The following is a 13,130-nucleotide window of genomic DNA, read 5'->3' as shown; positions in this document are numbered from 1 at the left end:
CTAAATCAGACAAAGGGTAGGTACTGCAATTATCTTGCCTTTTGTGAGACAGAACATTACATAATGAACTAATTTTTTTTCAGACTTGATAATTGCAGCTGGCCAGGAATTTTCAGTAAATGCAGTGACTACTGAAGTATTCTCTCACACACTGATAACATCTAAAACAAAAATTTATATAAGTGCAATTTTACCAGCATTTGTGGCTATTTCACTATCATTCTTTTTTACTAAAAATTTCTGTCAAAGCTTTGACAGAATGAGAGGACAAGACAAATGGGTGTTAAAAGTTTCATGTATGGAGCGTGGCCTCCTCGTTCGACTCGGCAGGGTAGGGCCAAACACTTATTCAATTAGACTATAGACATCCATTTATTTCCAGAGATATTATCTTTCTATCTATATCTGTCTGTCTCTTTTCACTCATTGGCAGCTTCGTGGGTTGCGAGCTACTCTCATCCGAGTGATCGATGGCTATGCTTGTGGGAGCAAATTTAAAACCCCTTACGAGCCGCGATAGAGCTTCAGTTCGGGGCAACCGAGTTCTGTCCGGAGCAAAGCAATTTCCTGACTATGAGGCCAGAGTTAATTCCGCAGTTCTACCTCCTTCCAATGTACAATGTAAATGGTCGTCTGGCTACAGGCTGTCTTATTAGATTTGACATCATGTTGTCTCAGCGGCTGGCGATATTAATTTTTCATACTGCTATTTTTTAAAGAGGTTGATCACCGGTCGCGCTCCACATGTTTGGTTTACAAGTAGCACCACACAACAAAGTGTTGTTTTAGGTTGTCTTTTGTTTTAGGGATTTGAGGTTTTCCCCATCAATATAAAGGATAAGTTAAAAAGTTCTGTACATTGTATGCTACCTTAACCCATTGAGGACGGACTGATATTGCTGCAACACACATTTTCCATACGCACTTGCCAGTGTATACTCGGGACTCATCCTCAACGGGTTAATACAATGTATATATATTCAAAGCCATGTAATGATAAGCTAATATGCTACAATAGAAAGGAGAAACAAAAATTAATTTAACCAAGCTGATAGTTTACCTTGCAGTTTCTTCTCTGATTAACCATCAGAAAAAAATTAAATGGAATAATAATTTTCCAATAATTCACCAGATTGATCTCATTCTTCCTTTAGCTTTCTTTCTTTCTAAGTAGCTGACATTGATCTCAGGTAATGTTGATTTGGCTTGGAAATATTTTTTTTTTTTTTTGCTTTGAGTAAATTGTCACTTAAGTGTACCATTGTAATAGGGTATGACACATCACATAAACATAGCAGATTATTCAATTGGCAATGCAAAAAGTTAAATAATATATATATGCCAGTTCTACTTATATTGGAATGATTTTTTTTTTTCAAATCTTCTTAAATTGTTATTTAACCCCTTCATTCATATCCAGGGCAATTTGAAATGAGACTCAAATATTCCTTGACTCCTTTCCAGAGCTTGTTTAGATCCATGTCATTGAAAGCATGTCTAACTTCCACCAAATGACATTAAGATGAGTTTTTTTCTGCAATTTCAGCTTCCTTTTGCCCAAATTTTATGGGCTACATTTCCTGCCAACGGTAATCCATCTCCCTATCCTATCAAAGCTGGGTTCTAGCAGCCAAGAGGGGGAAACGTTTGCCATTCATACAATTTGAAAAAGATCGATCGTTTTGCAAAGATAGGGAAGGAGGAATCAAATTTTCCACTGTGTGTAATGGATGCAGCATAATGGTGATTCACTCAGGTGCAATTGTTCAAATCAAGTTGTTATATTAGTTTACTTTGTTTGATTTTCTTCACTTTATCTACATACCTTCTGGAAACTTCATAGCAGATTTGATTTCTGCACCCAGATGGCTTAGATGTAGATATTGATAATTTCCTGTCTCTGTGAACACTGTTTCTCCAGATAAATCATCCCTGTTCTCAGTCCTGTTAAATTGTGGATGGAGGAAGTGTATTCCAGTCACTCTTTTGCTTTCTTAACTCTATAATCTTACTAATTCATTTCATCCAGCATGGGTTCACCTCTAGAGGGGAAAAAGAAAGTTGGAAGGGGGCGAAAATAAAAAGTTCCACAAAAGTGGAAGTGAGGAAAAGAAGAAAAGAAAAAACAACAAGGAAAATGCACCAACCTCAATTTACTTGCATCCTTGGTTAACCAACCACCTGTTGTCATTATTTCCTATAGAACATACATGACTTGCATTGGAAATGAGAGACCTTGTGTTCTGGTCTTTCAAGTCTGATACAGAGCTGCTGCCGCGGGGTTTGATGTCGTAGAGAGGTGTACCAATGTGTGTGTGGGGGGGGGGGGAGGGGGGGGGGCTTGCTATTTGCATTCTATAGGAGTCAAGACAACATTGTGTAAAATGGATTCTGTCTCATTCATATTTTCATAGTTTTGTGCTGTCTGATGTCTATGCCTATTGGTTCTATGGATGAAAAACCTACTGCACAATATCCTTTTAGCAGTTGTAAGCACATGTGTGTAAAGATGTTGCATTTTAGAGAGTAAAAATATATGAAACTGCAACAATCTATGGTATTGAGGATGGTAACCATCTATTGCACAGTATCCCCGGGCACCAGTAAGGACATGTCTCAAATGGTGTTGCATTTTGTAAAAGCAGAAATACCAAAACCACACTATCTATTCTGTATCTGCAATCATCTCATCCTTAAATATCATGTTTATATAGAAATATCAATTTGATCATTTCACCCAGGGTCATGAATATGACTTTCTGCTATTATTCAATTGAATGAAAGTGCTCCATTCATGAAGACATATGTTAAACAATGAATGACTGCTGCGTTTCCCCATTATCATTCTGTTCAGTGCAGGCTGTTTAAAACCCACCGATGATCATTTGAGTTGATTTCAATGCACATTTTCCCATGTACATGTCAGTGCGGGTATGCCACCGAACTGGCAGTGAATGTGTTAACCGGCTCTTCTCCATGAAAGCGCGGATGGTTATAAGAACGTCGGTGCCTCTTTGAGGGGCTTAAAGTACTACTGATGAAGGACGTCTGGTCTGTGCACACCGTGCTCACAGCTCTTTACTTTTGTCCAGATTGACGCAATTCAGTCATGATAAAGGAGGCAAAAATGTGGTTCATGAAAGCCTTTTCACGTCAGTGGTGAATGTCTTTGGACGCACTTGACTATAAAGTGAGCCGTGCTCGAGCGGAAGATTGAATTTAGTGGCTCAAATGGATGTGTCATTCGAAGTGTAAATTGGATTCATGGAAAAACAAGGAGCCACAGGCCAAGCAATGGAAAGTCTAAATGTTCCATCACCATTCATTTTGTGTGTGTGTGTGTGTTTTTTTTTTTGGTTTGCCTAATGTGTTCCTCCTTTGAGGTTATTCTTTGAACGTTTGTTTTCTCCCCCTTCCCCCCCCCCCTCTCTCACTCTCTTCATACATTTCTTCTTTGGAGTGTAGGAAATCAGTGAATCTGGTGTGTGTATTTTGTTGTCCTTGTTATACAAAGCTATACAAGGCAAAGCTATTGTTATCCAATATTATATATTATCATCTATATAGGACGTTTAAGCGGCGCATTAAAAACGCGTATTGTAGTGCGCTCATTTTTTACCGTTCAATATCAGAGCTTGTTGAACGAAACGCATAGACCAACGTATTAATTCCCCATAGGCTACCATGGTCGTTCAAGATCACACCATATTCAATTCTGTCTCGTCTGTTGCGCGAGCGCTTGCTGAATGCGCAAACGCTACTAGTGCGCGTCATTTTGTTACAATTCACAAGCGCGCAAACATCTTGCTAGTTGCTTGTTTCATACGCAGTTTTAGGGGCTTCCCCTTTTCAGCGCTGGGACGTGACTGCCGCGAGTCAACTTCAAAGACAAGAAGAAGCCCGGTAATTTAGAGCAGTTTATGCTTGCTCTACTTGATAGTATAGATGATAATAATTATATTGGATGGCCTTGATTCATGGGATACCAGGGGATATTGCACTCGTTAGGGTTGATATTGCACACATCTTCGATTCGTGCAATATTGGCCCTAACTCGTGCAATATTCCCTGGTATCCCATTCATAGCCATCCAATATCACATAATTGCAGTCAAAGGAATTCCTTCTTGAATCAAACTAATTGAATGTGTCAGATTCATCTAAGCTTCCATCAAAACAATGTTTGGTGAACATCAAATATGCTTACACACACACACACACACACACACACACGCACACACACGCATGCACACACATATGAACATGTGCAAATATGCATACATATAATGTATTTACATGTATGTATGAATATAACTATATGTAATGTGTGTTTTTTGTTTGCAGATTGATTTCTCTGCATTTATTTCAGCAGCAGTATGATGTGAACGACAAAGTACTCGATTATAAGTCATCAAGTGACAAGTAAACAATGCAGTGTACATGTTTTTTAAACAAAACTCCATTTGATATTATAGGTAAATACAATCCTGATTTATGCAGACGATGAGAGTATCATAAGCAATTCCTAGAAGCAATAGGAGCCCCAAAAATGCATACATATAGGTATGTTAGATTCAGAAAATAAACGTCACAATGATAATTTGCCAGTTAGCACTATTTCAAAGGAAATTGCATATTATGCTTGTGCTGTATACTTGTGCAATGTGCACATTGCTGGGAATTTTGACTCTGCAGAGTAATATTGCCATTTCTCACAGAGAATTGTTGTTGTTGTTGCGGGGATTAAAAAAAAAGTATATGGATGTGTTTGTGTATGTATGTATGTATGTATGTTTGTATGTATGTTTGTATATCATGTATTGGTCTCTACCTTTGCAGCATCCAGCTATGTGGTTGCATCATACAGGGTCAGTAAAGACTGGGAAAAAAAATATTTCTGGCAGACAAAGTCAAGTAAACAGTTCCTTTGTGATAAGAGTAAACACATGTTCAGAATTAAATTTTGTTTACCAGTTGATTAATACCTCCCTCTTCTCCCCTTCCCTTCCCTTTCTTCCTTGACAGATTTCTCGTAGGAAATCTGGAGGCGCTGCATATCCAGCCCTACCGTGTATCTCAGGTGGGCTTTGACTCGTGCGACACGCTGGGCGGTGAACCGGTGATCGACTCGCCGACCGATCAGCCCTTTATTGTGCCGGACGGGTACCTGCAGGCAGGATCGAATTTCTTCATCGGTAAGACGCCTCCAGAAAACTGGATCTAGGGTTTCCTTCCTCTTTCTTTTTCTTCTTCCTCTTTTTTAAAGGGTCGGGGGGGGGGGGGAGCTTGTATTTTATTCATCCTCTGATTATTTCTGCTTTCATCTAATCTCACTGCTAGGAGCAACTTTGCAGGTTGGAAGGGTTGAAGGTAATCAGAAGTATTTGTATTGGAACCAAGGTTGTGCATCACAGGTAAAAGACCTTATTGCAAATCTGGAGCGCTTACGAAAATGAAGATAAAGATTGAAAGAGTAATCAGTTTCTTCAGAGTTTGAAACATGTTTCATACTTTGGATGTGGTAATGACGAAATCACTGGTGTGAAATCCAATCCACCATTGTGTTATAAAATTTATGTAGTAGAAACAATGCCATACGGCATTTCCACATCTAACACAGAGTTGAAAGCTTAGCCTCAAGAATTTAATCTCACCTGTTATCAATTTTTGGTAGATGTAAGCCACCTGGTAGAATATGAATCAAATTTTGGCAAGTAAGCATGAAGATTTTGCCCCCCCCCCCCAAATAAAAAAAAGAAAAGAAAAGAAAAGAAAGGGAAAACAGCCTGTGTGATGAGATGATCACCACTGCACTCATGACCTTTTGAAAGACGGTTTGTGTGTGTGTGTGTGTCCCCAGGAGATATTCACCCAGATGATACATTAATTTCAAAGAGACGATCTTTAGATTCATGTTCAGATTCTCTGTGAGTGATGAAACTCCTGGGAAGGTAAATATGCTAATGATCACATGTCAGTGGAGTTTGAAGACAGGAAGGATGAAAGGATGTGAAAATTGACAATGAATGAAAGAGGGATGGATAGATGGATGGGGGGGGGGGGGGGGGAGAGAATGATGGCTAGAGGAGAAAGGGTGGAGAGGATTTATGTATAGCCTGAGACCAGCCTGTTCTTTTTTTTTCAGTCCTGGGGCTATAACAGAAACACTTATCAGTATCAGCGAGTGGTGGCTTGGAATGACACATATCCATCAACCCCTGAAGTGTTTCAGTCCCTAGATCTGTTCAAGGATCTGAGCAATTTATTGGGGAATGGGGTGGGGGGGGGGGGGGGGGGGGAAGAGAGGACATAAAGCAGATATACTGAATAGATTCAACTCGATGCCTTTTTGTCTTCATGCTTATGCATAATGTGAATTTCATATCTAAAGGAGATAGCGATGTATTGATGCATAGATTAGGAGAGGAAAAAGAGAAACAAACGAAGGAATTTGTGGATTTAGAATCATGAACATATGTGAATGAATTTTAGTTTTATACATGCATACAAGTAATATACACACAAACATACATACATTTATACACTTTTGTACATACATACATATTGTATATATGTGTGTATGTGTGTTGTGTGTGTGTGTGTGTGTGTGTGTGTGTGTGTATGTGTGCTGGGCTAGTTTTATATTGAGTGAGGTACAATGGGGATATAGTAAGCGGAGAAAGTAATAAAGGAATGAAGAAATACAAGAAATAGAGAAAAAAAATGTGCAAGGGAAAAAGGTGAGAGAATGGAGGGAGGAAGAGGACAAGATACTGTAAAAGTGGAAATTTTCGCGGTGTTCAAATTTTCGCGCATTTCGCGCAACCAGAAACTAGCGCGAAAATAAAAGCACGCGAATATTTTTGCTTGCCATATGTGCCTGTGCGTGATGTCTTGATTCCGCGGAATTAAAAACACGCGAAACTCTTCCGACCCGGCCAAGCGCGAAAAATTAGTCACGCGAAAATATCCACTTTTACAGTAGACAGATAGATAGATGGAGGGAGAGAGTGAGTGAAAGGAGAAGAAGAAGAAGAAGAAGAAGAAGAAGAAGAAGAAGAAGAAGAGGAAACTGCAGGAGATCAATCAAAGCTGAGAAAGTGCTAAGGATTTCCACGGAGAGCATCGTATGCAGAGTCTGGTCGGCTTGCCAGGAAGGAAGTGAAGTAGCCCGGACATTAACAGACAGCAGGCTTTGGGTTTCAGGAAGCAGCTCTGTCTATGGGGGCAATTGGGGGTCCTGACTTTTATGATCATTATGTAAAGTAGAATTTTACCGTACATATTACTACTTGTTTACTTTTTGAAAAATGTTTTTATTGTGTAATCTTTATTTTATGGGGGATCTTTACTCAATTATTCTGTAGACTAAAAAAAAAAGTGGTTAAGGACTTTTTACATTCTCCTCATTGATGGCAGTTGAAAACAAGATGTATTGTAATTGGTGCTTTTTTAAAAGTTCTAACTGAATGTTTAAGATGTAGTTAGTGTAGCATGCTTTTGCTTTTAGTCTAATGAATCACAGACGAGGACTCATTCACGTAGGCAGTACATTAGCATACATTGTATTTTGTTCCATTGCGAGGAAAGCTATGGCTGTTTCACACGATTCATGGATGCATATTTCCCATAGTCTGTCTGTATCTGTTGAAGTTATGTTCAAGTAGTTTTATTATGCCTCCGCCACGAAGTGGTGCCAGAGGCATTATGTTTTCGGGTTGTCCGTCCGTCCGTCCGTCCTTCCGTCCGTCCGTCCGTCCGTCCGTCCGTCCTTCCGTCCGTCCGTCCGTCCTTCCGTCCGTCCGTAATGAATTTTGTGGACAGGGTAACTACCAAAACCTTTTGAGGTATCCTAATGAAACTTGGCATGTATGTGTATTAGGGGGTGAAGTTGTGCCTATCAACTTTTGGGTGCACATGCTCAAGGTCAAAGGTCAAAAGGTCAAGGTCAAATGCTTAAAATATTACTATTTCCCCCATATCTATGCAATGCCTGAAGATATTTTCTTGAAACTTAGTGTATACATGTACTACCTAATTAAGATTCTCTGGTGAAAGTTTGGGGTCATGAGGTCAAAAGGTCAAAGGTCAAAAGGTCAAGTAAAATGTTAAAATTTCACTTTTTTCTCTGTATCTTGGAAATTGTTCAAGGTATCTTCATGGAACATAGTGTATATGCTGGTCTACTGACTGGCAGTGGTTATCTAGGGAATTTAGGGTTCATGGGGTCAAAGGTCAGGGGTCGAAGGTCAAGGGCAATACTTCAAAATCTTACTATTTTCCTTATATTTGCAATGCCAGCAGGATATTTTTTTTTTAACTTGATGTATGCATGTCTAACCCAATAGAGATTCTCTGGGATTTTTTTTTTGCCAAGAAGGTCAAAGGTCAAAAGGTCAAAGATCAAGTGAAAGTGCTGAACTTACTTTTTTCTCCATATCTCGGAAGTGGCTCAAGTTATCTTGAAACTTAGTACATGCTGAATTTATGTATGTTCTGCCTGACAGTGCTTCTCTTATAAATCAAAGGCCAGATGAAAATGATAACAATTTACTGTTCAATACAGAAATTGCGCTTTTTCTCCATACCTTGAAAATTACTCAGTGCATAAACTTATGAAATGGTCAAAGTCAAGTTAAAGTTCTTAAATCCCCAAATACATGATCTCCTATTCATCCAATTAAACATAGGTTAAGGAAGGTAAACATTCAATAGATTTGTGACAAACATGTTATTTTAATATTTTGCCAATTTTGTGAAAATGTAATCACACATTGTCCACATGTACTATAGACCTATTAGGAGAATCATGCAGTATGGCGGAGGCATACCAGTTGCCATAGCGACATTTCTAGTTTTTCTTTTTACATCATTGTTTCTTTTCAAAGTGGCCACATAATGGCATTGATATTGCTCTATGCAGAGGTCTGATGAAGTTTTTGAATTGGCACAACACAGTGGTAAAAGTCATTTTCTGTGTTTCCTTTCATCCAGTATACAACCCCAACCCCCCCCCCCCAACAAAAAAAGAGAGAAAAATCTACGAGTTTTTGTGGCATTTACCGAACCATTCAAAAATATAAGACATTTTTGTTTTTTATCTATAGTTATTTTATAGTGTTGATTCTTATGACTTCTCTCTTTGCATCATTCTCATGGAGCCAGCATTCGGTTACAATCTATAGACATCTCTTAGTTTCTCTTGGGGAGAAATTTTATGGGACGATACTGAAGTTTTGTTTTGTTTTGTTTCTTGTATAGAGCGTGGCTTATCCTTTCCAAATCCCTTCTGACCCAGTCGGGACTTAATTGGAATCTTCAGAGAATTAAGGCCAACATGTCATGGAATTAATTGAACATTACATTGATTTTTTCCTTCAATAGTGTAATCACTGGGTTCAATTAAAGCAAAGTTTTTTTTTTTTTCTGGAATGATATTGATGAGCTCTAGAAGCTACTTCTTGATATATTTGAAAATCATTTGTATGGAAGGGGAAAATTGGTTTCCTTTTGGAAAAATATCAACAATGGAAAGTGTGTATTTGTATTTGATTGTCGAAATGTTCTGATTTCAGCAGTTTATTGGGGTAAATGTGTCTGTATGTGTAGTATTAGTTCTTATGTGCATTTATTTAATGATGTAAATTGATTTGTAATAGTGCATAAACAAGTTTGGTTGTTATATTTTCTTTGAGATCATGTATAGGCCAGGCACAACAAATCGTAGCAAAGGTCATGTAATGCACCAGAATGAGCAGTTGACATAAAACATTGTTCCACTGCTTCTAAATGTCTCGAAGGCATTATGAAAATAGTATTGAAATGACATATGGTTACTGCTGCCATCTCTACTATCACCAGTGTATTATTTTTTTTTCTAAAGAATTTCCTTTAAGTGGATTGGCATTGTCATCTTCCCATTGGCAATATTGAAGTGTTTCCGTTCATGGAAACGTTCGCTTCAGCGCTCATGCCTCAGATGATTATTCCATTTGATTTATTCCAATTTCCGTATTCTTCCACCCCAACTTCATCAAAAGGTGACAATTTCAGACACTCTGAATTGACACACTTTCTCCTCTGTTAAATGAATCAAACTGGGGTGAACATGTTGTTATTTATAAAGAAAGCACTATCTTCCAGGCAATTCTCCTTTTTTTTTTAACATCATAGGGGATGTAATCTAATGTCGCCATGGTTACCGTTTCCACTCATCCAAAAGTTGCCCTCCTTTCTCTGTCTGCCTCATCCGTTCAAAAAAAAAATGTAGATATCAGGCCTCACATGCAATTGTCAGGTTTCTCAAAGGAAATGTCAGAAGTCAAGCCGTATCAGTGGAGCGTGTGTGTGTGAGTGTGTGTGGGTATGTTTGTGTGTATGTATGTATAAAAGAGAAAGAGACAGATAGACAGACATACAGAGAGATAGAGAAAGAGAGGAAAGTAGGGAGAGCAAGGTGCTGGAATACGATTGGGTGACATCCTGGTTGAAGTAAGCCCAGGCTAAATATGACACAGTCATCTACAGATCGAAGGGAACAGATTGATGATGGCGATATCATACCCATTTGGGGATATCGAGTGGAAATTTGAGCGGGTCCTCTGCGCGAGAGGGAGCGGTCGCGCGGCCCGAAGCTCCGAAAAGCGTTAGAGACACCAACAAGCTATGACGTATCACCCCGGCCAGGGTTGTGCCGCCGAGATGTTTTTCGGCCGGAGACTTTGAAGTGTTAGAGCCTCTTTTTTTCCAGCTTATTCTCTGACATTTCAGCCAAGTTTCAAGGCAGCTGACAACAAGCTGCGATGTCGAGTTTTCACCCAAAATCTTTCCTCTCTTACAGCCATGTGGTGCTGAAATGTTCCTTTGGGTTTGGGTTTTAGGTTCAGTTACTTTTCATGCAAAAAGCACCAGCAGTTGTTATTTTCTCACATGCTAATACCATTGAGTCTGCTACTTTAAAAAAGTGTTGGCCATCTTGCGCAATCTAGTTGCAAGTGACAAGTGATGCAGTCTAGAAGTTACCATAATTATGTAATTTTGTCATTTAAGCTTCACCTCACTATTGCCTCAATGAAAAAATGTGCTGAGCTTCATCAATATCTATTCAGCTTACATATTGTACATGTGTGTTTTGCCATTGAGAGCATGCTGCTTTCATAATCTACTCTGAAGATATAGAGAAGAGAAAAAAAAATACAGACCTATGAATTGGAAGCTGATTTGCACATAACATTGCTTACAAGTACATCTAACATTAGCTTCCTTCTGTGCCTTGGTGTGCACCTGTCTGGCTAGTTGTAGTCAATATAGGGGATGTGCATTATAAAGCGTACATAGTTGGCCACAGCACAATTACACATTGGGCAATATGCAAGCAGCTGAGAGATAAAGGCTGGACATAGTGCAGCAATATTTGTGTGTGTATTTTTCAGGGTTTGTATTGTATGTGTGTGTGTGTGTGTGTGTGTGTGTGTGTGTGTGAAAAAGACGGGAGGGTCGTGAGAGATCCCCTTGAGAGAAGAGTACTATAACAATATGCACCGAACAAAATATGAATAGTTTGATGGCAAAAGGGGTTAAATGCCATTTGTTAACATTGTAAAGTAATTGCAACTGACTGACAAATTGCCCTACATCGCCGTAAATAAGCTCTGAACTGATCAGTGTTTAAGTAGTAGCCATGACAAAAGAAAAAAAAAATCATTGGCATACATGCTCGAGCAGGATTTAAACCTATGACCTGATCTCTGGACATGTGTCTTATCCACTAGACCACCGTGCTTGCGCCCGACAGCCAGTGTTGTTTCTAACCCTTATAGTTTCTAACCCTTATAGCATGCAGTGAGTACTGCATAATTATTCGAAATTTATGAAAGTCTTCTGTTGAGTTTTGATTTCTTTTGTCATGGCCAGTACTTTGTACATCACTGATCAGTTCAGTGCTTCTTTACATTGATGAAGGGCAATTTGTCATATCTAGTTGCAATAGAAATAACTCGACAGAAGAATTTTGTGAATTTGAATTGTAAAGTAAGTCCATCATCAGATAGAGCAAAATAAAACTTTTCCAGTAATACCCCACATGTTACATAATATGGAATATTATTGAAGATATGAGAAAAAAATATCTCATATCTTCTCTATATTTTCTATGTTTTTAGCAGCTTTAGTCACAAATATCTTACATTGTCAAGACTGGAGTTAACTTGTTTTGTGAGTAGACTCATTGTATCTAGAGTCGATGATAATGAATTCACAGGAACATGTATGTTTATAGGAATTGTTAGAAAAAGTAGAGATACTTCAGAACATTTCTTTCAGCAAGAGCTTTACTCAGTGATTCTAAAAGTCTTCATGGTATCTTGAGCAAAAAAGAAGAAGAAGAAATGTTTGAGATAAAATGTTCACTGTTTCTTTGCAGAATCATGTTCCCATCTTGGGTGGGTTTTCAAGAGTTGCTGCATTATACATGATATCAATAAAAGCATTTGAAACACTGGGCAGGATCTCATCTCCGGAATTCTTTATGATGCATCAATTCAGTGACTCACACTCCAAGTAGGCACATGAATTTGATCTCAGGAATAACCCTTATGAATGTGCACCAAGGTCGATATCAATGCAGGATGTTCTAAAATAGGAACCCTTTGATATGTCTTTCCCCCGTCCTCGGCATCTAACATGCCAGAACGAATTCCGTTCTTATTCGAAGGCAATTTATCATGTGGAACACCAGCCGAACACATCTATTTGCCATTTTATTGGTGTGGAACCCTACAAATTGATTGCCAGAGATTTACTTTTAAAAGCTGGGAGACTTGTGGGGGGGGGGGGATGGGGAGGGAAGGAATTATTTTGAGGGAGACGTACACCCCAGCAAGCGAAATTGAAGACATGGTGCCAATTTGGTGTAAGCGAGGAGAGTTTGTCGTGTGCATCCCGAGTTTCTTAGTTATAGCCCTGGTGGAGCTGTTTCTTTTCTGCGTGGATTTAAGTCGTGCCTCCGCAATAAAACATTGATGTGGCTGGCAGGCTGCAACATGCAGGTTTGAGGAGGAGAGGGGGATTTGGATTCTTCTAGCTGGGGGGTCTTCCAATACGGATTTTCACTGCCTCAGTGAATGGGGATGG

General features: G+C 39.0%; 1 protein-coding gene across 1 annotated transcript in view; it reads left to right on the top strand.

Annotated features, from left to right (window-relative positions):
• The window catches only part of LOC139711133 (uncharacterized), a 157,956-nt gene that overhangs the window by 69,104 nt on the left and 75,722 nt on the right, over window positions 1-13,130 (top strand). Inside the window, exon 4 of the mRNA XM_071623053.1 lies at window positions 5,025-5,194. Coding sequence (XP_071479154.1) covers window positions 5,025-5,194 — 170 coding nt within the window. The remainder of the gene's footprint in view (window positions 1-5,024; window positions 5,195-13,130) is intronic.

This window comes from Diadema antillarum, unplaced genomic scaffold, assembly GCF_040938485.1.
Source record: "Diadema antillarum isolate AM-2024a unplaced genomic scaffold, OU_Dant_1.0 seq00001615_RagTag, whole genome shotgun sequence".
Classification (NCBI taxonomy): domain Eukaryota; kingdom Metazoa; phylum Echinodermata; class Echinoidea; order Diadematoida; family Diadematidae; genus Diadema; species Diadema antillarum.
The sequence above is the reverse complement of the archived record's forward strand: the minus strand, read 5'-3'. Positions and strand labels throughout refer to the sequence as shown.